Below are 26,343 nucleotides of genomic sequence, written 5' to 3'. Positions count from 1 at the left end.
TGTCGTGGTTGCGGGAAAAAAACCCCACGGGCAATTGATGTTTATTGCCTCCTAAAAATACCACATTTATACACGCAAGCTTGTGACATCGATTTTGACGAACAAAGTGAATAGACAACCAACTTGTTTATGTCTTCAATTTCGATAAATAGGTATATCATTGTTTTATATAAGGTATACATATATATTTATACACTGTAAAAACATCGGTGTTAGATTTAACACCACGGGTGTTAAATCTAACACCGATCAAACTTCAATAAAGGACCACACCCACAGGTGTTAAAAATGCACTGTGATGGTGATGAAAAGTGTTCACCTGACACTTCGTGGTGAATTTGACACTGTACCTGGTGTTATTTTGACACTGTACTGGTGTTAATTAAAAAATGACACCACATGGTGTTGATTTGATATTTGCTGGTGTTAATATCAATGGTTTAACACTCGTCCAGCTTCAATAAGGGACCACACCAGCTGGTGTTACTTTGGTGTAAATTTATTTTCACATTTTTTCAAAAATCTAGTATTTCAATGTAAAATTCTTGATCGTCTTGTTTAAATTAAAAATCAACAAGAAGTGCAGTTACTAAGAAACTCTTCAAAAAACAGTTTAAAATTTGGAAATGACACCCGCAGGTGTTAAGTTAACACCATAAATGAGCACCGAAAATTTAACACCAGCTCGGTGTTCACTATTTAACCCCGGACTTTTTGCAGTGTATATATGATATATACGTTATGATATCCGCGATGATATGTTGAGAAACCCTTTTTAGTCGAGTTGATAAGTTTTCCTGTATAGGAGGCGCCAGCTACACATATTCAGAAAGCAAAGGCACACTCATGCACGCGCAAGGAAAAACAAAGATGATAATGGAAACATATACTTGTCGTTGCTGTCGTATTCACGGCCTACTCGTATCTGCATTCTTATCCCGTGATAGAAAAAAACATAACAAACAAACAAAATAAAACACTTTCTTTTACGAAGCAAAAACACATAAAGGCACAACTTAGAGAAGTTTGTAAAATTAGCATTGACATGTAGCACCGCAGAAACATTTCGCTACAATATCTTCCAACTGACAAAATGTCGTAAATTATGTTTTTGTACTCATACTACTACTAGTACTAATAATTCAGTAAGATACGTTCATATTTATATGCGATCGATAATATTCATGCTCATTTGTGTGCATGTGGTTCGTCGCGAAATATTGCTACCTCATCGCAATTTACGCGTACGCTCTCGTTCTGAGCCGTGTAAGTGAATGAATGGCATATCTTTACTGCATAACTTTTCTACCGGCCTCGCGAGTCAGTCTGCTTGTTCACCATGTACGCACGCACGAATATTGGTTTTGTACGATTTTAACACGACGACCGTACCGCTTGGCGGTGTATGTAGCGCTAGCGATGTGTGCGAGCTAGCCGTGCGTTGAGAAATTCAACACACACAGTACACACACGCACTCACTCGTGTGATCGTACGTTTTCTGTATGGACGCTATTCTACACGATAGACGTAGACTTGAATTTATTGTGAAACTGGGAGCGTTAGTGGATAGGAAAACCCATATTAATGTGCTATAACTGAGTTTAGGCTCACACATTCGAGACTTGCCATTACAGAGGAATATCGGAATTTTAACCTGATCTGGAGATTTGCTAATATTTTGGAATAAACCGAAACAATGAGCAACTCACCGGCGAAACCGCCAGCGAGTGGTGGAGGCACCGCTTCAGGCAAGAAGAAAGGTGGTGGCTTCCTGCAGAGGAAAGCCAAAGAAAAGAAGGCCAACTCAAACCCTGAAGAAGTTCTAACAGAGGAGGAGCTTCTACAGAAAGATGCCATTACACCAGAAGATGTACTTAAACTAAAGAAATGCACAGAAAGTAAGTACATTAATTGTAACGTCGAATCCCTGCCGCAGTTCTGAGTAGCCTATGTCTTACGTATTACGTTCAAGCGAATGTAATCGGACTGCGATTGGCTCGTATCCTATCCACCATGGCATGGCCATTCCATGCATTGTAGCGTGTTCGCGTGCAACAATCCTACGGGGTTGTCGTAGCCCTACCTGCATGGCGTCGTATTGGCATGACAACAGTCTAAGTGGGAGGTCTTCGATTAAATTAAAAGAAAATTCACCTACCAAGGAAGTTGTCGTAAATTATAGAAATGAAGCAGGAGCAACAGCAGTGTTGATATTTTAGTAAGATGAAATACTGTGAAAGACAGTTGATACCATTTGTAATGTCGGCAGTACAGTGGTCGGAATCGCGTCGCGCCGGTTATTGCTGACATGCCATGGCCATACCCATAGCCTAATGCAGTGTGGAGGTAGTGTACCACCCTGTGCCGTGGGCCTGGGCAGTGCAACTGTCTGTGCAATAGACATCTACGGGGTTACTGCGCTGGCGCAGTGAAATTCCACATAATGCCATGATGTTGGGGGCTAAATTGAATGCTGTTCGTCTGTAGCAGCGATTTCTTTTTTATTTGTTTTGTTCAGGAATTATCATTAACATTGCTGATTCTAGAAAGAATGCTTTTTGTAGTTTTCCACACAATTCTGTTTTTAAATGAATCGTACTGCTAGTGCAAGAGCAATCCAAACAGGTCAGTTTCATGAAATCTTAGAGACTTTCTGCTCACAAGATACACTTGTGAGAGACTTCATGAAATATTTTTTTGATTTTACTTCTCTTTAAAGTCCCTGCATATGACTCATGAGTGACTGTGGCCATTTTGAGATTTATTTGACTTTTATTTGATGACTTCGTGAAATGGATCCCAGAATGCAGAGAAGTATCTGCCAAGTAAATTTATAGAATTAGAATCTAGGTCGTACAGTCTAGGTGATTTTTGTTTTTAATGCAGCTATTGTTGTCCATTAGATATCAACATTTTGCTCTTAATTCACAATGATAATGCATTTGTATTGTTTACAATTTTATGAACAAAGCAAATTGAATAGGTGCCCTGTAATATTTTTGTAGATAATTTACTCGTCTTGTATAGACATAAATGTAGGCTTCTACTGTATATCATTTTTTTTTTTTAATGTAGTTCTAATTGTAATAATTTCTGGTCAAGATGACTGAAGAAATATTCAGGAAAGAGTTTCTTTTGGGACAGACACCCCATTAGGCAATTACTCTAGTACTACAGTGGGTCAGTGCAGATCTATACAACTCTACGTACATAATGTAGCCTAACCTTGCTTGCGATACGCAGGGATGCACGCACTCACTTTTGGGTGGCTGTCCCAAAAGGAACTCTTGCCAATATTCATGGTTCATAAATTTTTGGAGGGCATGTTAAAAGAAGAAACATTCATATTGTGATTACACTCCCATTTAATTCTGCATGACATTTTCACTGATCAGTTGATCCTGTGTCGTAGTGCCTGTCAGAAGTTATCTTTTGGGGAGATTCCCTTGTGTGTTATATATGAACTTGACTGCTTTGCTGTCAATCATGATGCAACTGAAAGAGCTTTCACTTACAATTACAATAGTTTTTCTAATATGACAACCCCCCTACCATGTTGTAGTGTTCAAAGTGCTTGACAACATCTGTTCTTAGAGAAAGTTGTCTTTAGTGAACAGTGAACTTATACAGTACATTTGTACACAGAAAAGATCCTGCTTCATTCATTCATCACAAAGAGCAGGGTGCTAATAAACCAGGTTAAGTAGCCACCCACTTACCAACCCACACAAAAACAGTGTGTTTATAATCTTGAAGCATGAAGCCTGCACTTTTAAAACAGAAGAAGAAAAAGTGAATTCAGAGAACAAATCATAGCAAACTGAACAGACATACATACCGGTAGGGGCAGTGGCCAGTTGGCTTGAGCAGAGTCAGTTTGAATGTGTTTTATGTGAGAAAAGTGAAAATACATGTAGTGGCTATATACACAGTCTGTACATAAATGTAAAACAAACAAATAATGTATAGCCAACTTAAGATATTAATGCATGGTAACCATTTTGGCTCTGTCACAAGACACAAACTTTATTGTACTGTGTACTTTTTTTCTTACATTGAATTGAGTCACATAGAAGAAGATGGTCATTTTTGGTAAAACTCTCAATCAAGTCCTTTACAGATTTGCATGTTGAATTACATAATACTAGAAGTTAGGAGCTATCCCTAGAACTTTGTGTTTGCTTCCAAACACTGGGGTTTGATAATGATGGAAGTGTAAGGTATGTAGGTTCCCCCCCCCCATTTGTTTATTTATCTGCTTGTTTGTTTGTTTGTCTCTTTGTTTTTGTGTTTTTGTTTCCACCTTGGGAAAACATACTGATATAGAGTAAATGCAAGAACCAGTACTATGCATGTTATATTTACTTGAAATAAATACTGGAAGCTATACAATTGTTTATTGCATGAACAATTGAAATAGTGAAAATGTCAAAGCTTTCCAATGCACTTTCTGTGGAAGTTGGGTTTGTCTACAAATGTACATTAACATCTTCATCTTGAAATGGTGACCTACAGTGTATGTCATTTTCTTACATTCTATCCCCTTTCCTGCCATTTCTAATCATGTTTAACCCAAAATGTTGTATTGTAATTTTAGCATATTATCACACAAGTGTGTTGACAATTGCGTATGAACCATTCATGGATCACTCTTGTGATTAATTGATGACATTTTGATAGGAGTTATTATATTTTGTGGATGAATGCAGCATACAAATTGTATAAAGTAGGGACATTGTCACTGATAACATATACTCATTAGTCTAAACACATACACTATACATTGTATGCTCAATAACATCAGTTCAGAGATTGTAAAGATATTTGAAAACCTTGATATAGACTTTTCCTGTGCATGTACAATTAAGTTTTGAACTCATAGACTCATACACCAAGCTACAGTGTATTGTAGAATTGGAAAATCATTGATGGATGAAAAAAGGTGATATGTACGTTGTACAGCAGGAAAGCCTGAAGGTTCTAGCATAATGTACATTGTAACATACAACCATACAATTCTACAGGTCTACAGGTCTACAAACTGTACATGTACACCTGTACACATACAGTAGGAGTCAGTATCACGATGCTACAATCTGGCTAATTTGATTTTTAAAGCAAACTACAATTACATCACAAGTAAAGTTGCACAAGGGAATATCTGCATACAAGACATACAGGGTACCTGTATTTCAGAGAACTTTATTGCCTAATAAAGTAGCCCTACAGATTGAAAAGATGTTCTCTGACAGATCTTTTAATACTGTTCTGCATTATGTTTACCTCCTTTGTCCATCTATATTTCACTTTCAGGGCATGTTTATACTTCTGTCGTGGTGACATTTGTAAAACAAAATAAATGTGCTCATATCTGCAAGCAACTGCATTGACCTTTTGGGCGAAATATCTCTAGATTTTTCAGCAGACATGTGGGAACGCAAAGTGCTATTCTTAGCAAAATCTGAGGGCGTGGAATGACAAGATGTCTGAAAATGGGTTGATTTAATGTTGATTGACCCATTTTTCATTCCTTACATAAAAGTCTGCTGAAAGGTTTCGATGCATTTGTGTACTTTTAGGCTAGTCATACAATCCTCACAATATTGTTAATTTAGAAATGCAAATCATTCAAAACAAGTAAAAATGAAACACAACCCTACGACTGATGAAAACAATGAATAAAACAACTTACAAATTGCTACATCGTTTCCAGGCTTTGATGTATCATGCTTCTTAAATTTATGCCATATGTACGAGGGCAATTGCACAAATTGTCCCACAGATGTACATTACATGCACCAACTGAAGATTTTTGATCAGACCCCCAATTATGGGGGATGCTCTGTCGCAGGGAGAAATTTTCATTTGTTGCGGTGAACATCATGTGCGGAGTGACTCCCAGAGAATGGCAAACATGTCTTGTGGATTGTTTAGTCTCACGAGGACCTGATTGCATACCTGCTGCAACCATTTGGTTCAGGCGGCCCCAGCAGACTTTTTTGTTTTTTTTGGGGGGCGGGCATTCATGATTCATAAACTGGAGCTGATCGAAGCGATTGGGGGGGGGGGGGTGCTCTGAGCATGATGATCAGTGGCCTGATGGACTTCGCAGCTTTCGCTTGCTAGATTTTTAATTTTGCAAGGGAAGAGCGAATGGTTGTGGAGAAAGTGATGCCAATTTGATGACATGAGCAATCGTGTCATGTGTACCATATGTATCATTGATAGCAGGTTTCATGCGGATTCGAAGGTGTATACATTGTAAACTGAATGGTACGTTATCAGAAGGAGAGCAGATGGTAGTTAGATCATGTATTCTATGGGTATACAAACTGTAGTTATTATATTTCTGCACTAGTTATCTGAGGAAAAAATATTTTGTCCTGCCATACTACAATTTGTATGTGTATGAGGACAATTAATCCTCTCAAGACCAATACCCAAAATTTGCCACTGACATTATACATGAACCAGTTACTGACAGTAACGACAGAGTTAAGGGGATAGTGTGTTCTTGTGTTATTTGCAACTCAGCTGCTGAGCAATAATAAAACTGAATGTCCTAAAAAGCAGACTTGAGAGTCTGCATGCATACATGTACAACCTGTATTACCTTATGAGCTGTGATGCAGGTAACGAAATCACATGTGGTGGCCAATATGCTACATGTGAGAGCTCTTCATCATTTCCACATTTTTTGTTTTCAGTAAAGTGGATGCATTATCAAAAGCATGTATCGCATAGCATTGTTGAAAATACATGTAGTGTTACGACCAAAATCACTCCGAGAATGATCGCACAAAAGAAACAATCAACTGATGTTCAGGCGGTTTATTAACAATGATATTGTGGGTACAGACTGGTAATCGGTTTCACATCAGTACAATAATGATCAATAGAAACAAATATAAGTCAGTAATAGAATCACTTACGTACGCATTACACGCAATATCCCTGGAAATGTCCAAATACGATGCTCGATGCACAAACGAATGATCCGCGATGCACCGATGAATGATTCCTCTGACGTAACTCCAGAGGCACAGGTTACGATAGTCCACGGTATAGATCTGGGGTAAAATCCACGATATACGTCCACGGCGAAACGTGCAGAGTCCAAATGTTGTGACGACCACGTCCAGTCGATGCATTGAATAATGATTCACTTTATATTGTCCAGCTAGGAATCCGGCCCGTCACAGCTTTGCCGTAGCAATGTCCATTGACATAAAAATATGGAGTCCAATGAAGGCACATTAATTCTCTGAAGGCAAAATGTCTCCCAGGCCTTATCTCCACAAACATAACAGGTCAGCAGGTAACACAGGACTGACTATAACAAGTCGCTTCAGAGCCAGAAGTGACGTAACTCTCAGAGCAGAGGTGTTGGGTACTCTGCCTACTGCAGAATTTCTCTGGCTTATATACTATCCATTCACCCCCTTCTAGCACATTCTATAACTCTCTCCAACCTACTAGCCAGTCTAAGTTCCAGGAAACCTGGATGACTCACTGCCTAACTATGTACAAAACATCATTACCAAGAATAACTACCAATCACATTGGGCTACAGGGACAGTGCCTCACTCAGCCAAACATGTAAGCACTTCCCAGAACTTTCTGGAATGGGTGAAATCATTCTAGATTGAGTGAGCTATAATGTATTTCCTGTTACATGCATGTACTGTATAGCTACATTGTATACCACCTAGAAAATTCTCCACTTATCTGGTCAGCCTGTATGTACTATATCTATACCACATAGAATGTTCTCCATTAATCTGGTCAACCTGTGTACATACACATTAAAACAATCATGCATGCAGTACATCATACATGTACATAACTACTAGTGTGTACATTTGTGACACCATCCCCCATGGGAAAAAGAAAGCCTTGCTGTAGCAAGGGTTTCTTTTACCTTCACAATTTCTCATTGTTATTTACAATGAATGTGAGGTAAAGTCCAAGTCAAGCAACAATAATCACATACTATCACATGCCTTTTGGATAGCTGTATTAATTCCATGTTCTCTTTCCATGGATACTATTTACAATGATATTGCTTGGATTCTCGGAGCTTATACAATCATATCAAACTGTTTTGCACACATTAATGAATATGCTTAACACATACACTGGAAATGATATGCGGTGAAAACTTTTCACCTTTAATACTCTCTTCATGTTACACTCTTGACAGAGCGTCGGCAATTACATTGTTTTTGCCTGCCACATGTTTGATTTTGAGTGCATATGGCTGCGTCATCATGCTCCATCTGAACAACCTGTTGTTCTTCATTTTGAACCGGTCTAAAAAGACCAAGGGGTTGTGGTCAGTATAGACCGTGATCTCCCCTTTGCTATTTGTCAAGTACACTTCGTATTGCTGGAGGGCAAGGATGAGACTGAGAGCCTCCTTCTCTATTGTGGAGTACTTCTTCTGGTATGTGTTCAATTTTTTGGAGAAGTAGCTAACTGGTCGTTCAGTGCCTTCTTCATCTTCTTGGAGCAAAACCGCTCCCACTCCTACATCGCTAGCATCTATTGCCACCTTGAATGGCTTTGCGAAGTCAGGAGCTGCCAAAACAGGCTCATTAGCAAGGACTGCCTTTAGTTTCTCGAAGGCTCTTTGACACTCATCAGTCCAGGTGTACTTTGCCTTGCCCTTCAGCAGGTTTGTTAGGGGGGTGACTACAGTGCTGAAATTCGGTACAAATTTCCTGTAGAAACCAGCCATGCCCAGAAATCTGAGCAACTCCTTCTTGGATTGGGGGATGGGAAAGCCTAGTATAGCCTCTACCTTGGCTTCTCTTGGCAATACTTGTCCCTGACCGACTACATGCCCGAGATACACCACTTTGGCCTTTGCAAATTCACTCTTTGCCAGATTAATCACCAATCCAGCCTCCTTGAGTCGATCAAAAAGTTGCCGCAAGTGTGTAATGTGCTCTTCCCACGTGTCACTATACACTAGGATGTCATCAATGTATACTACACAATTGTCAAGTCCGGCAATGATTTGGTTCGTCAGCCGTTGGAAGGTGGCTGGAGCATTTTTCATGCCGAATGGCATTACTTTGCATTGGAACAAGCCATCTGGTGTAGCAAAGGCAGAAATCTCTCTGGCTTTGTTGGTCAAGGGCACCTGCCAGTATCCCTTTAGAAGGTCTATTTTACTGACATATGCAGAATTTCCGACCCTGTCAATGCAGTCTTCTAGTCTGGGAATGGGGAAAGAATCTGTTTTCGTCACGGCGTTTACCTTGCGGTAATCAATACAGAATCTTTGAGACCCATCCGGTTTGGGCACCATGACGATTGGGGAGCTCCAACTGCTTTTACTAGGTTCTATTATGTCATTGTCTAGCATGTATTGAACCTCTTCCCTTACTTTTTGCAGTTTGCTTGGGTTTAGTCTGTAAGGGTTTTGCTTGATAGGGTCAGCATCTCCTACATCGACATCATGTACAGCCAGAGGGGTGCAGCCTGGCTTGTCCTTACACAATTCTTCGTACTCGTGTAACAGACTAGTCACATCTTTCCTCTGATTTTCAGGTAGGTAGTTCAGTGCCTCATCTACTTTCCCTAACATCTCTGAGTTAGACAACCTGGCACTAGAGGGCTCACTTCCATTCTCATCTTGAGCTTCTCCCTCTTCATCTACTTCTTCTACTACCACCTGAGCTACGCCTACCGGCTGACTAGCCTTTCTCTCGTAGTACTCTTTCAGCATGTTTATGTGACACACCCTCTGATCTTTTCGTCTATCTGGCGTACTGATCACATAGTTCACATCATTGAGTTTCTTTTTGACACTGTATGGGCCACTGAACTTGGCTTTCAGTGGTTCACCTTGTATGGGCAGCAGTACAAGAACTTTGTCACCTGGGTTGAAAGTTCGGGCTTTGGCATTTTTGTCTGCCTTTCTCTTCATAGAGTCTTGTGACACTTTCAAGTGTTCCCTAGCTACCTCACAAGCCTTTGAAAGCCTTTCACGAAACTTTGACACATAGTCAAGTAGGTGGACCTCATCATCCTCAGTCATGAATTTCTCTTTGATGAGCTTCAGTGGGCCCCTGACTTCATGACCGTACACCAACTCAAATGGGCTGAAACCCGTCGACTCATTTGGGGAGTCTCTCGTTGCAAACAGCAGGAAAGGGATGCCCTTATCCCAATCCTCGGGATACTCCTCACAAAATGCCCTAATCATTGTCTTTAGGGTCTGGTGGTAGCGCTCCAACGCACCTTGGGACTGGGGATGATAAGCTGACGACTTCAGCTGCTTCACACCCAAACGATACATCACCTCTTGAAATATGCCTGACATAAAATTTGACCCTTGGTCAGACTGCACTTCCTTGGGCAACCCATACCTAGTGAAAAACTGCACTAGAGCATCTACCACAGTCTTAGCAGTGATATTTCTCAATGGGATAGCCTCTGGAAACCGTGTAGACATATCCATGATTGTCAAGAGGTACTTGTGACCCGACCTAGTCCTAGGCAAAGGTCCAACACAGTCAACTAGAACCCGACTGAATGGTTCTTCAAACGCAGGTATCGGAATCAATGGTGCCGGCTTCACTGAATGCTGTGGTTTACCAGCCACCTGACATGTGTGACAAGTCTTGCAAAACTCAGCCACATCCACATTCAACCCTGGCCAATAAAAATGCCTCATGATCCGATCCTTTGTCTTTCTGATGCCTAAATGGCCGCCAACAGGTAACTCGTGAGCAATCCTCAAGATCTCACCGCGGTAACAGGGAGGGACAACAACTTGACGGACCACCGTCCAATCCTCATCAGCTGGCCTATGGGGAGGTCTCCACTTCCTCATCAAAATGCCATCTTTGACATAATAGCACTCAGGGACCTTTTCAGCCTCAGCCTCAGAACATGCCGTCTGAGACAAGCCTTTCAACTCAGAGTCTGCCTGCTGTGCTTCAACCAAGGAAGACTTGCTAAACAGCCCATCACTGTTAGCCTTGGAGCCTAATACAGCAACCCCATCATTCAAATCCTTGAAAAAGGTTTCTGCCAACCAAACACCGGAATTCTCCTCCACATCAACAGAATCCGCATCATCTTGAATAGCTCTACGAGCCTGAGACCTAGTCACGACACAATCTGGAAAAATCCCAGGAAATTCCTCCTGCAACTGCTCAGTTTCAGCAACCACCACTGGTTTATCCGAAACAACTGGAGATGCAACCACCTTGTCCCCAGCCAAGTCATTCCCCAACAAAAAGTCAATGCCTGCCATGGGCAACTCAGGAACAACTCCAACAGTAACAGGACCAGAAACTAGGTCACACTTCAAATCCACTCTATACAGTGGCACTGACATATAACTGCCATCAACAGTCTGAATCAAGACTTTTGCATTCACTGCACTATCTGGTGGAAAAGTCATACCACCATCCACCATCAACGACTGAGAGGCCCCCGTATCCCTCAGGATAACCACTGGCTTACCTGCCTCACCAGAAGTACATGGGGTCACCTCACCATCAAACAAAAAGCTACGATAGCTCTCATCCACCTGCTTCAGCCTATCTTTGAATTTGGGAGATTGATTTTCAATGGCCTGTGTTTCACTGAACGGGACACTGTTTTCTGGTAGGACACTTTTTGACATAACAAATCCCACCTCTTTTGTTGCACCGTTTTGCAACTTCCAACACTGTGACTTTACGTGCCCTTTCTTGTGACAATGAAAACATCTGATGACATTTGCACTTGTACTGGACCCTTTATCAAATTGAGGCTGTGGTGCCGACAACATTCCTGAACCAGCATTGTGTTGGTTGCTCAACTGATTTTTGTCTCTCTTATTTCCAGAGAAATTTCTGAAAGGTGGTCTGTTCTCATTTCTATGGATGAGCTCATACTCATCAGCCATAAAGGCTGCTTTATGCAAACTTGTCACTTTGTGATCTTCCAAATGCAACCTCACACTGAAAGCAACACTCTTTTTGAATTCTTCCAAGAGAACAACCTCACGTAAGTTTTCAAAATCCTGATCCACCTTCAGGGATCTGTACCACCTATCAAACATCATTTCTTTTTCACGAGCAAACTCAACATGTGTCTGGCCTGGTCTGCGGTACGAATTTCTGAACTTGTGTCTGTACGCCTCTGGCACCAACTCATAAGCATTCAACACTGCTTTCTTGACTGTAGCATAGTCACGTGATTGCTCTTCAGAGAGAGATGAGTACACATCAGCTGCTTTGCCGACAAACACACTTTGAAGGAGCAAGGGCCAAAATTCCTGTGGCCAGTTCAAACTGTTAGCCACCTTCTCAAATGACACAAAATATGCATCAACTCTGTTTTCTTCAAACTTTGGCACCAATCGAATGTTCTTTGCCAAATCAAATTCAGGGGGAGCCCTTTCACGATTTCCAACAGTCTGTGCATGAGTCAATTCCATCTCACGCAACTTCATTTGCTGCTCCATTTCGAATTTCCTCATTTCCATTTGTTCTTTCTCCCTCTCTCTTTCTAATCTCATCTTCTCTTTTTCCAGTTCCATTTCTTTCTCCTTCATTTGCAATTTAGCAAGCTCAAGCCGTGTTTGATCTGAAATTTGAGCTCGATCTGGAGTGTCAATTTCTTCTTTGAGCTCCATGTGGCCAGCTACTAAGTCAAGAATCTCTGCCTTTCTAGCACCTTGTGGAACATCAACATTTAAATGCTGTGCAACAGCGGTCAAATCACATTTGCGTAACCTTTGCAAATCTTTGAGGGACAAATCTGTCCTCTGAACAAATGCCTGAACATCCATTGTACTGATTGACATTGTCACAATGTATTACACACAATATACAATTGAACAATCAACTCAACTGGTATTTTGTCTGTACCAATATTCTGGCTTCCGGAACGTTCCAAATTCTATATTTTGGCTTTAAATTCAATTCTCGGACACAAGCCCCCAATTTTGTTACGACCAAAATCACTCCGAGAATGATCGCACAAAAGAAACAATCAACTGATGTTCAGGCGGTTTATTAACAATGATATTGTGGGTACAGACTGGTAATCGGTTTCACATCAGTACAATAATGATCAATAGAAACAAATATAAGTCAGTAATAGAATCACTTACGTACGCATTACACGCAATATCCCTGGAAATGTCCAAATACGATGCTCGATGCACAAACGAATGATCCGCGATGCACCGATGAATGATTCCTCTGACGTAACTCCAGAGGCACAGGTTACGATAGTCCACGGTATAGATCTGGGGTAAAATCCACGATATACGTCCACGGCGAAACGTGCAGAGTCCAAATGTTGTGACGACCACGTCCAGTCGATGCATTGAATAATGATTCACTTTATATTGTCCAGCTAGGAATCCGGCCCGTCACAGCTTTGCCGTAGCAATGTCCATTGACATAAAAATATGGAGTCCAATGAAGGCACATTAATTCTCTGAAGGCAAAATGTCTCCCAGGCCTTATCTCCACAAACATAACAGGTCAGCAGGTAACACAGGACTGACTATAACAAGTCGCTTCAGAGCCAGAAGTGACGTAACTCTCAGAGCAGAGGTGTTGGGTACTCTGCCTACTGCAGAATTTCTCTGGCTTATATACTATCCATTCACCCCCTTCTAGCACATTCTATAACTCTCTCCAACCTACTAGCCAGTCTAAGTTCCAGGAAACCTGGATGACTCACTGCCTAACTATGTACAAAACATCATTACCAAGAATAACTACCAATCACATTGGGCTACAGGGACAGTGCCTCACTCAGCCAAACATGTAAGCACTTCCCAGAACTTTCTGGAATGGGTGAAATCATTCTAGATTGAGTGAGCTATAATGTATTTCCTGTTACATGCATGTACTGTATAGCTACATTGTATACCACCTAGAAAATTCTCCACTTATCTGGTCAGCCTGTATGTACTATATCTATACCACATAGAATGTTCTCCATTAATCTGGTCAACCTGTGTACATACACATTAAAACAATCATGCATGCAGTACATCATACATGTACATAACTACTAGTGTGTACATTTGTGACAGTAGCAAAGACGGCCTGCTATTTGTTTTTTTCCTGTTTTAGGGATTAATCACCCCTTGGCGTAGCTGTTCAATTTTCCTGACTTTAATTGGCCTTCTACCATAAATAGGCATGATTTTAGTGTTCAAGTGTATACTGTACATGTATACTGTAAAACGAGGAATGTTCGCGTGCACTTCAATTTCGCGAATTTCGCGAGCGCCAAGATTACACTATGTGCATTGAATGCCAGTGGCAGTTTGCGAAAATTTCATGCCGCAAAAAAGGCCGTCGGCTCCAATTCACGAAAAATTCATGCATATCATGTTTTACAGTATGTACATTACACTATTCTTGTACAATGTACAATTTGTACTGTAAACATGTGAAACAAGTCATGTTGTCGTCATCTACAGTGTAACAGTCATGGCTGAATACAGTGTGCATAGTACATACAGTGTACTTTAATGTACACTATACGTGTAGACTTTGAGGCAACACACGTATCTCGGCTGACATGCTTTTAGGCATGGAAAAATTTTCCTGCATATACTTTGCAGTGTTTGCAGTTGCATTAATGCCGTTTCAATTGCATCGTTTCTTGCAGTTGGTGTTTTCATGCCTCCATGTATTACATAACTTCGTCTTGGCGCACTCGGGCATAAACTACAATCGTATGGCATCAAATGCAACGTCATGCAGCTGTACCACTAGAAGCAACATTAAGACATTGTACAGTTTCTGCTCAAATTTTCTGTTCTGCATACAATGTACAGTGTAGTGTCGAGATTTTTTTTAATGTGCAAATTTATGAAAATGTGTGGCAGCCGCTTTTATGATGGACACCAGCTTAATCATGCAATTTGAATGCATGTTAAACAGGCATTGATTTTTAATGTACTGTGTTCTACAATGTACAAATGCATACATGTGCTCACACAGACTTACAAATGTATGTATCTTATAGGGAAAGCATACAAGTTCTTAAACATCTGCAGAACTATCAACTTTTGCTCTAAAATAGACACATTTCTGCATTAGAAATGTGTGAAATAATGCTACAATAGCACAATTTCAGGTGGATGGAGACGGAAATGCGAAATATCAACCAAAAAGGTTCGCCGTAAGTACCGGTACTTCAGTCTCAGACTGTACCCTATCGTGGTTGCTACATTGTTGTAATTTTTTAGCTCACCTGAGCCGAAGGCTCAAGTGAGCTATTGCGATCGCTCTTCGTCCGGCGTCCGTCGTGCGTCGTCCGTCGTCCGTCGTGCGTAAACTTTTTACATTTTCATCTTCTTCTTGAGAACCCCATGACCGATTTTCACCAAACTTGGCAGGTAACATCCCTAGGGGGATAGGATCTCAACTTGTTCAAATGGGCACCATGGCCCACCTGGGGGGGCCCAGGGGGGCCCAAACACCATAAAATTAAGGAATCTTTAAAAATCTTCTTCTCTAGAACCAGAAGTGATAGGGCTTAATTGATACTATGAGTAAGTACATTGATGACTGTAGTTTCAAGTTTGTTCATGGGGGAATCAGGGGTGCCCCCCTTGGGACCCAGGGGAGGGGGGTGGGAAGGGGTCCTAATAGGGCCTAAATTGAACATTTTCATCTTCACTTTGAGATCGCCGTGTCTGATTTTCACCAAACTTGGTAGGTAGCATCCCTAGGGGGATAGGATCTCAATTTGTTCAAATGGGCACCATGGCCCACCTGGGGGGTCCCTAGGGGGCCCAAACCCCCTAAAATTAAGGAAACTTTAAAAATCTTCTCTAGAACCAGAAGTGATAGAGCTTAGATGATACTATGAGTTAGTACATTGATGACTGTAGTTTCAAGTTTGCTCATGGGGTTGGCGGAATCAGGGGTGCCCCCCCCCCCCCCCTTGAGACCCAGGAGAGGGATGGGGAGAAGTCCTACAGTTGTAATGGAGCCTGAATTGTACATGTTCATCTTCTTCTTGAAAAGCTCATGATGAATTTGACCAAACTTAGCAGGTAGCATCCCTAGGGGGATAGAATCTCAATTCCTTCAAATGGGCACCATGTCCCTCTTGGGGGGCCCCTAGGCCCCCCCCCCCCCACATTAAGGAATATTTAAAATCTTCTGCTCTAGAACCAGAAATGATAAAGCAAAGTTAATACCATGAGTTTGTACATTGATGACTTTAGTTCCAAGTTTGTTAATTGCAGATCCAGGGCTGCCTGCCCCCCCCCCCCCCCCCCCCCCCCCCCCCCGAGTTGAGGGGGGAGGGAGGGGGATCCATATGCAGACCTAAAGTTTCCAATGTTCTCAGGTAAGAGTTTGCAAGAATGCATGGAAGGTGAAATTGCGATACTCAGGTGAGCGCGTGACCCGCGGGTCTCTTGTTTTTTAAAATGATTGATCATTGATAATCAATGAATCAGGCCACAGCAGCATCCACCAATATTTCGTGCTGGAGTGAAACGCATATATGTAGCTTGTTGAAAAACGCAATTGCTAAGGCATGATCAATCATCATGTAACATTCCACACATACAGTACTTTGTACAGTGCATATCCGCTACTTAACGGGAGGTCGTTTCAGGGATAGAAGTCATATGCATGCGAAAGAAACTCTGTTGCTCTTTTGATCTCAAAATACTCCAAAATAATTCTCATACTCCTGGCAAATCACATCAGCTGGACAAATTTCATGATAGGCAATTTTGATACATTGCAAGCAAATTCCAAATGGTGGAAGAGGAATTTTGAGCCCTTCTGAGAACTACAACCAGTATGTTCTGGCTTTTGAATGCACATAATGTACCTTTGTTTGAATGCAGCTGCCAAACAAACACAGAGCTCCATAAAAGATCATCTGTTGCCAACATTTCACCAGGAGTAAGCTGTTGATTATGGCTATCTTTAGTCACGACAGATTCTGCTCAGTATTCTGAAGAATTCCTTCCTTCCGTGTAAAAGTTACATACAGTATACTCAGTACACACAACAACAAAAAAACTATATAAAAAAAGATTTGAAAGCAGCCAAACAGGAAGTACACAGGGTATTTTAGAGAGTAAAGTTTAGATAAATATCATAACAATGTTATCATGTAGAAGACATACAATTTGCATATTTTGTTTGATATTTCTTTTATGCTTTCACAGAATAAGACTAAAATGTAAATTTTTTTTTTATCTCGCCAAATTCTGCATTTAGAGGATTTTTCCCTGTTATGGACCCTGTGTTGAAACATCTGACAATCATATATCCTGAGCAGACTTTCCCTGCAAAAAAAAGAAAAAAATATGTGTGTTTTGAAGAAAAAATGACATCGTTATAGTTTTGTACACAACATGGACTGCTACAAAAGTACCAACATGGTCATGTGACCAAGTCAACTCATTGGTGGTATCTATAGAAGGGTGTGATAAATGACTTTTACAATGTACTGACATTCACATGGCACTAGTTCCTTCACTATTTTGTCTAGTTCAGACTCTCAAATATGTTTGCTAAGACTGTCTGATACCTTTCTATCACAACTGAAATGTACTTTTTTTTTCCAGGCAAATCTTCCTGAAGTTGAGATCAAGTGCATGTAGGTTTTCCACTCAATTTATAGCAGTGTACAGTTTGTTTGTCTCAATTATTATGAGCCAGGAGATTTGTTATGTTGTAAAAACAAACAAACAAACACAACAAACACACACAACACACACACACACACACACACACACACACACACACACAATGTTTGTGGATTTCATTTTCCCCCTGTATCAGTGTCACACATTAAATGCTCCATTTTGTGATGATGTCTAAAAGTTGTACAGGTGTATATGGCTGCTGAATTAAACCGTACATCGGGCGTTTGAGAACCTTGTAGAGGCATTGCAAAAACTTGCACAGTGGTTTATGCATTTAGTGTTCAGTCTACATTGTGCTTGTAATTAATGACTTGCAGGGATGTTTTCATCCAACTTTTCTGCTGAGCAATGGGAAATGATGAGAGGGAGGGATGTGGTTCTTAATTTTGTTTAATTACTTGATCAGGTCGCATTGTCAGTATTGCTATTTAAAATCTTGGGGTCAGGCAGAATCTAGTGGATCTACACGTTTGATGATGCACTCAGTCCAGGTAAGGCCTTTCTCTATTGAAGTCTACCATGCAGTATTGTTGTGCTATTGATTGTTCATACCAAGTACAATGGAAGCAAATCATTAGGCACAAGGCCCCTATCTCATTAGAATTTTCATTCACTGTGTGATCTCCGAGCAGACTGCTAAGGTATCTATTGGTACTGTCCTTTTTTTTTTTAAACATACATTCATGGACAAAACCCATTTATTCAGTGCATTGTTATGTGACAGTCTGTTCGTGTGGCGCCTTCATATTGCTGTGTGTATTGAACTTGCCATATGGGGATGTATGGTCATTGTATGAATGAATAATAGGGAAGAAGCCATTTTTGTGTACGGACTTGCAAGCCATGCAGATTATGATGGGTTTCTATCCAGGAGAGTCTGCGTGTCCCAGGGGGTTGGCTTTGTTGAAGTGTCTGGGAGACTGATTGGCCGCGGATGTAGACTGTTCTGCCTCTCCAACTAGGGAAACCCCGAATGCAGCGAGGACTCTTCATATCGCAGCAGTTTATGGTGCGTTGTCCCTGGCAACGTATTGACCGGAACACTTGTGACTGATAATGACTCCAATTGCTAATGATACCCAGGTGCACGGACACACATTACACACATCTTACTTGTTCCACTGTGTGTATGTACCACGTACAACAAATATGTGTGTGTGTGTGTGTGTGTGTGTTTGTGTGTCAATAGTACAGTAGGTAATAAACAAAAACTGGCTTCATGGAGATGCCTGTTCAATACATTGTGCATTTAGTCACCTTGTGTGTACTTACAGTGTGTAGCACATTGTATAGAATCAGGAAAGTTTGATTTGCCACTGGAGGTTGCTCGTCAAGTGTGTGGTGATTGTGAACTGTCATACAGTATATACATAATGTACCGTACAATGTACAGTACTCGTATACTGTACTGTACAAGGAGAGATTATTTGTGAATCTGTAACGTAGTAATAACACACAGTAGTTTGAACATGTTGATATTACAAAACGCTGTATGTGCCGGCCAATTTGACATTCACAATGTGTGTATGAGTGTGTGTGTGTGTGTGTGTGTGTGTGTGTTTTGTGAATATATGCAAGGTAAAGAGCCCTCCTAATTTCATTAATTTAAGTCCAATTTCTGCCATTGTATCATAAACTTACAAGTACATTATATCAAATAGGCCTTTGTGTGAATTTTATAAGGAAGTGTACTGTATAAAGTGTACACTACATATAATATTAAAATGCAATTATTTGCAATTTGTAAAAAAGATATATTGATCCAGTCAAGGCTACCTATTGCATAGGTACAATGTATACGTGTGCATGAATTGAGTGAATAGTAGCTGGTTGGTATGCAAGTATGAAATCAGTCCTTGAGGGATTTTGAAAATAGAACGGTACATTGATGATATGAAAGAAAATTTCTCCAAGATGCCAATCAGTAATGTGACTTCAGATTTTTAATGATTAATATAGCATTCTGTTCTTCTCTACACACCATGTGTGAATGCTGTTGTGTTCTGAACCACTGTGATAAAGCCACCCAAACCTTCTTCATATTGAACTTGGCAGTGTGATGAATGGGGATCCCAAAGCCAGGGCTACTGGAGACGCATGACCCATATCAGCAAATTTCCCATGATTAAATCAGACTTCATGAGCAGTGAAATCTTGACAGTTTATTCAGATTGCATTGTTTGAGTATGGGTGTCATCCAGTCATATTAGCAAATAATGTGACGCGAAGTGAACATTGCATTAGTTGAGCACTCCTAGAGTTGCACACCTGTGACCGCCCAGCTCAGAACCCACAAAAAGTTGCAGATTAGAATTCTCTGTAATGGACCAAAATATGTCATGTGGGTTGACCCAATTTTTTAGAGTCTGTCTTACTTGAGGCAGTAATCTTTTCTCTACCTACTGACAAAATCTGGCAATTTAAAACAAAACAGAAATCGAGATATTCGCAGTTTTCCTGGACTTTTTCGGACTGGTGCTGCTTTCACTGGGAAATTAATACTTCTGCACAACATGCCTACAGTACATGTAAGTGACCCTTATCTTTAAATCCTCTTTTCTCTCTTTTTTTTTTTCTCAATGGAAATGCACAGACTTAAGTCTTGTTGTTTCAATCAATTTATACATGGGTTAGGGTGGTCTAATTTTAAACAGTTATATACATACAATGTGGAAAAATTAGCAAAGAAAAAATGTAAAAAATTAATACATGTACAATGTACATGTATATATCAATGGCATTTTAAAGCTCAGAGCTTACTCTTTTAATCTAGACAGTATGTAGAAAAGTGGAAATTCATTTTGGCCTGCTTTTTATGGGTTTTCAGCTGAGCAGTATCATATACATGGTACATGTGTATATGTACATGTATTTATGACTATTATATTTTTTTCAGGATGCCCTGCAGTATCCATACCCCAACCCCCCCCCCCCCCCCCAAAAAAAAAAAAAAGAAGAAGTAAAAACAACAACAAATGGAAGGTGACACAAAGTATTTGAAAGATCTCACAACAGGGTAGATGAAAAAAAAATAATGTAACCATGTTTGAGGTTTTACGTTTAGTATACAACATTAAGAGTTTTAACAGATATATCCCAATTATGCGAGTAAGATTGCATGCAATCTCACACAAAGGTATTGAAAGGATGTCAAAATTTGTGAGCAATCCCCATGCTGCATGAAGTAAAGTTGTAAGCATTCATTTCCCAATTGGTTATAAATGATAAATAGAAATACTAGTAGATGGTATTTAAAGATGAAGTTCAAGTATTCTAGTCACGAGAATTTGGAAAACTGTGTTTGTACTGTAAAGCCGTCTCCTTGAGAGCAATGGTCTTGAATACTACAATGTACAATGTACAACATGTAGCATCTAGATGGTACTTAGAATCCAGTGTAGCTTTCAACAAAATAATCTTGCAGTAGAATGGGTGTGTAGAGCTCTCTCTTACTCTGTAATTGTTGTGCAAATATTGGCTGTTCAGACAAGATGCTACAATATACAGTCTATCTTGGTGGGATATGATGTAAATCACTGTATGCCTATCAGAAAAATGGACTCTGACTTGGATAGTAAATGGCTCTCAAAGCATGATGTGTGAGAATTTTATCTTGGGGTTCAGAATCTTTTCAAGAAGGTGAGATAGTGTTAATACTGCATGACAGCTCTGTAGGCACCTTTTTGATTGGGCCAAAAAAAAAAAAAATTGTTGCATTGGCGTAACATGAGATTTTCAAATAGGGTCGGTCGGGCGGATTTTTTTTTTTTTTTTTTTCGCTACCTGCATTTTACGTGTAAAACTCGTGCTCAGCTCAGTAAACAGTTACAACTGCTGCACCGAATGTGCTGTGTTCATCTATTCTACAAATCATTTATGAGGCCGATATTACTGGAATTATACCCCTTCACAGAATTTAAAGATGTTGAAATCCCTATCCTGAATGTTTTCACTTCATATTTTACTATTTTGACTTAGATAAGATAGATGCAAATTGACCCATATGTACGATCTTTTCATCGCACACGGCGATCTCTATTACAGTCCCACATATACAGATTCGTGTAAGTTCTCCACACAAGAAACCTATGGCAAAACTGTGCACAATACATCGCAGTCTGAATGCTACGTACAGTATACACTGAATAAATCTTGTTAGAGTACGTGTCCGTGTTGGAAACAGATGACGTACTGATCAAGGAAGGCTTATGCGAGGCGCTAGATCTCTCCCTCGTACATCCGATATCCCCAGAGCCGTTTCCACTTCCGGGTTTGTGCGATCGCGATCGCAATCAACAAGATATTTGATATCGATAGCAAAAAAAAATAATAAAAAAACATGGGGTCGGCGGAATTTTTAGGGTCGGGCGGGTTACGCCAATGCAACAATTTTTTTTTTTTGGCCTTAGGGAAAAATCAGGAGATTACAATTTGAGATGGAAAGGTGTCCCTGCTTTGCAACTGAGCCATAGACAATTGTACATATTTTTGTAAATACACGCTGTGTTTTATGCTGACTCATGATTCACAGTTCTGTCTTAACTTCTGCCAAGCGTGTACTAATGTGGAGAATGGATGGAAGTTGTACAACAAAATAATGAAATTTCTGCTGTGAGGTGCTCCCTGAAAATCATGATGGCAAACTTCCTGAGAATAGTTATTTTAATTCTTTCTTCTTCTTTTTTGATGCACTACTGTCTTTATTCTTTTTTGTTCTTTTTGGTGGTGTTGCAAGTGGCTTTTGGCACAGTTGCTGAGAAACTTTAACTGCAAAGTCAGTAGATGGCGAATTCAAATGTCAATGTGGGTGGCTCGAATTTTCTGTGATCCATCTTCACATCTCACAGGAAATTTTGTCTGCAATGAAAACATTGGCTGTAGAAAGAGAGTTAGGAAGACAGACAGAGACAGAGACAGATGGATGGAGACAGACAGACAGCCAACCACACAGACACAGACAGGCATAGAAAGCAAAAGTAGTTTGGGGTTGTAGGAGGGATGATTTAATTGGGAAGATTTGATTGATATGAAGTACAGGAGGAGAGAAAAGTTGACAGGAATAGGGGGAAGACACAGCAAGAGGAGCATGAAGAAGAAGGAAAAAAAAGGAGCTCTGATGTAGTGGAACGTGTCAATTAAGGTGAGGGACTGAGATGAATATTCTTGACAGCCCAGCGAGGTTTCAGGGGGCTGGTTAGCCAGGGTATTGAAGTGTCGCTGCTCGGCGGGGATGAGAACTTTGTCTGCAAGCTGTGTAAGCGCCCTGCCACCACTCATTTTCCACTGATTGCATTACTGGCCGTGCTCAACACGAGTGAGCATATGAAAGCAAGGATTTAGGCTCAGTCAGACATGGGATTGTAGGGGAGGGGGAGGACTATGGGGAGGGGTGGGATCGAGTTGAGATAAGGAACTGCAGGGATGATTGTCAGGGCATCTTATAAAGGTAGAAAAGATGGTAAATTGAGACTCTGGTTTAAACCCTCTACATTTCTAACATGACCTTTTCTTCTTTTTTCTTTGTTATAAAAAGAGCACCATTGTAGAACACCATGATTTATACAGATCTACCAATGCTCAAATGTGAAAATTTGCCAATCAGATTTATAAAAAGCATCAATTTAACCCTGGAATGATATGCTGTTGGATTTTGTCAGGGCTTTGTGATTATACAATGTACCATAAATACTATGGTTCCCTGTACTGACAATTATGAAGGCACTACAGCTGTACTTATATGTCCCGTTAATCCTACCCACCCACACAAGAAAACGGGCGATTCATGCTGACCCCTCGTGGTTCACCCCAGGTGACTAGCAATAGTCAGTAAACGGTATCAACCAGGCACATTGTGCCATGCGCTTGAATGAATGAATCCTAGTTTTAAGGAGTCTTATGGAAACACCATGCAAAAGACGATTCTTGTTTTATTCGCAATTTGTTCTGGAAGGAAAAATTCAAAAGACAAAGATTGATTGGACATTGATTGAAGGAAAAAGATACTGTACAGAGTAGGCAGACAGCAAGAGACATGCCTCACGAGAAGAAACTTACATACATTACTGAGCAGACGACCGACAGACCTGTACAAATTACAAACAATTACCTCCTGCACACATCGAAGAAAAGAGTAGCTGAGAAAACCATGATCACTTACTGTAAAAGTGGAAATTTTCCGCGATGTGGAAATTTTCGTGCATTTTGTGCAACCAGAAACCAGCGCGAAAATAAAAGCACGCAAATATTTTTGCTTGCTATATGTTCCAGTAGTTGATGTCTTGATCCTGCGGAATTAAAAACATGCGAAACTCCTCTTACCCGGCCAAGAGCGAAAAAATTAGTCGCGCAAAAATATCCACTTTTACAGTGCATTCTGACGTATCATGGTGCAGGGGGGTGGGGGGTGGGGTGGGGGGTGTATATGTGTGCAGTACACCTGGTACAGTATAATTGAGAAAGTACATTGTAGGAAATTTAAACCTGCAATACATAGAGGGTTTTGGTATTATATGTGCACAGTATACCTGGTAATTGAGAACTAGGAAATGTAAACCTGCAATACAGGGTTTCAGACATAAAAGAACTCATTTGTACGCATTCAAAGAAACATGTCTCATGCCAATAGAGTTAATGCATAAATAGGAAAGCAGATTTATATCACGTACAACTGTGTATCTCCCAAGCACGTTTCTCAAATCACGTTCGTAATGCCAGTCATGGACTTGAGATGCTTTTTACTCAAATTTTGCTCAATTCTGGGAGGCGTCCCTCTGAAAGTGAAGCATCCAAGCTTGACCTTGTACTCACTCCCACCATTGTGCATGTGCACCAAAAAAAAAATAAATAAATAAAAAAAATGTAGCTTTGTTAGTGTGTGTGTGTATGGTGTGTGTGTGTGTGCATGCATATGTGTGTATTACTACAATGAAGCTTTGTGTGTATGTGTGTGTGTACATTGTATAATACAAATGTATCAATGGACTCTGGCATTTTAGTGTATAAATCTCAGGTTTAATCAACAGGTCATGGAGTTTGTTACACAGCTGTTGTATGGATGACTTGTCATTATGGCAGTTTGTGGTCAGCAGGAAAACCAGAGATTCCAACTCTGCGGCCGACTTTTGGCGAAAGGTCTCCCGCTTTGAGGCCACTTTCACAAAATTTCCCACTCTCCTGCTTGAGTGTTAGTTTTGTCCAGCCCTACAATGTATCTTTGTATCCCCATCTCTATAAGTATGCATGAAACTGAAATCAGTCACGCACTACAGAAGCTACAGCTGTACATGAATTTTCAGCGCCATTTTGAAAATAGTAAATAGTAAAAAAATTGATGCTCGATGCGCGAGGACGAGAAACTGGTTTCTTTTTTTACTTGGCCTAACTGAATGAAACTGAAATCAGTCACTGTCTTAAGTGCTTTATGAGATTAAATTTTATTCTCATATTTGTGCTTTGTGAGTAAAAGAAAAAATGAGGCTGCACGTGGATTTCACTATGTTTTCATAGTTTTTTAGTGTCTAATTTATGATTTTGTATGTAATTAAAATTGCGAACTGCAGTGTGTACCTTCCTCGGCAGTATGGATTAACTCAGATTTCTTGGTACTGCACTGTAGCGAGTGGTACAGGCTATCGCATGTTGACATACCGCAGAACGTGCTGCGCTCATGGTTCCCGTCACACACGCAGAGCCTAGTGTCATCTTGAGCTCTCAATTGAGTGAATTGTATGAGTTTTCTCTGCATGCGACTGCTGTGAGCATGGCATTAGCTCCCTGTTCCTTTGATGTAAAGACACCGTGCAGCATTGCCGTGGCTCAATTTACAGATGATGGATTGCAGAACTCTCCAAGCATAAAAAAGTTTTGAAAATCATGCTGGCAAGATAAAGATGCTTAGAGGAACAGACATTATCAATCTGAGTAAGCTGTGTCTTAAATGGTTTGAAAAAAAAAAAACTACTACTATGCTGACTGTTAATAGGAAAAATTTGATGCAGCAGTAAATTTGGTATCTCACAAATTTCACGTGTTCCAAACTGGAACCATTATGAAACAATGTCTTTAATTGTGTAATCCAGATTTTCATGATTGCATTTGCTCAGTTACGCTGTAAGTATTTTGCATCTTTGGGAAACTACTGGCTTATTCCCTTTAAAGAGATTGATGCAAAGAGTTTCAAGAAAGCATCAGCTCTACATCCAATCACAGAAGATTCAGAACCAGCACAGGAATTTTCTTTGTTCAAGGGCAAGTGTTATCAATGTGTGTGTGCGTGCGTGTATATATATATAGTTTGTGTGTATAGTGTGTTTGTATGTTGGGGGGGGGGGGGTGGGGGTGTTATGGAGGTATTCTAGTTAAAAATCCTGGTATTCTATGTTAATACATCAAAGACATAGACTTGAAATGTGAAGTACAGTCTGCTTTCAGTCATAGAATTGAATGGCAGAGGTATTACCGTACAGATGAGAAAAGGGTTGCAGCTCTCAGGGTGTTTCTGTTTGGCGGAGTATTTGATATTGATATCGAATTCAAACATGGCCACAAAATACATATCTATGTGAAAATGGAATACACACATAAAAGGTGTTTTATAGGACTTTGTTCAACTCCTTACCTGACGGCCTGGGAATGGCAATATCCATGGCCCAGTGCAACTGATTTCATAACTCTAAAACAC

At 40.4% G+C, this 26,343-nt stretch overlaps 1 protein-coding gene across 1 annotated transcript in view; it reads left to right on the top strand.

Annotated features, from left to right (window-relative positions):
- Positions 1-1,451: 1,451 nt before the first annotated feature.
- The window catches only part of LOC139741837 (protein unc-119 homolog B-like), a 73,391-nt gene continuing 48,499 nt past the window's right edge, over positions 1,452-26,343 (top strand). Inside the window, exon 1 of the mRNA XM_071652419.1 lies at positions 1,452-1,899. Within this exon, the coding sequence (XP_071508520.1) occupies positions 1,698-1,899 (202 nt within the window). The 5' untranslated portion in view covers positions 1,452-1,697. The remainder of the gene's footprint in view (positions 1,900-26,343) is intronic.

This window comes from Diadema antillarum, unplaced genomic scaffold, assembly GCF_040938485.1.
Source record: "Diadema antillarum isolate AM-2024a unplaced genomic scaffold, OU_Dant_1.0 scf00000032, whole genome shotgun sequence".
In the NCBI taxonomy this organism is placed as follows: Eukaryota; Metazoa; Echinodermata; class Echinoidea; order Diadematoida; family Diadematidae; genus Diadema; species Diadema antillarum.
Note: the sequence above shows the minus strand (reverse complement) of the source record. Positions and strands in the feature narration are given on the sequence as shown.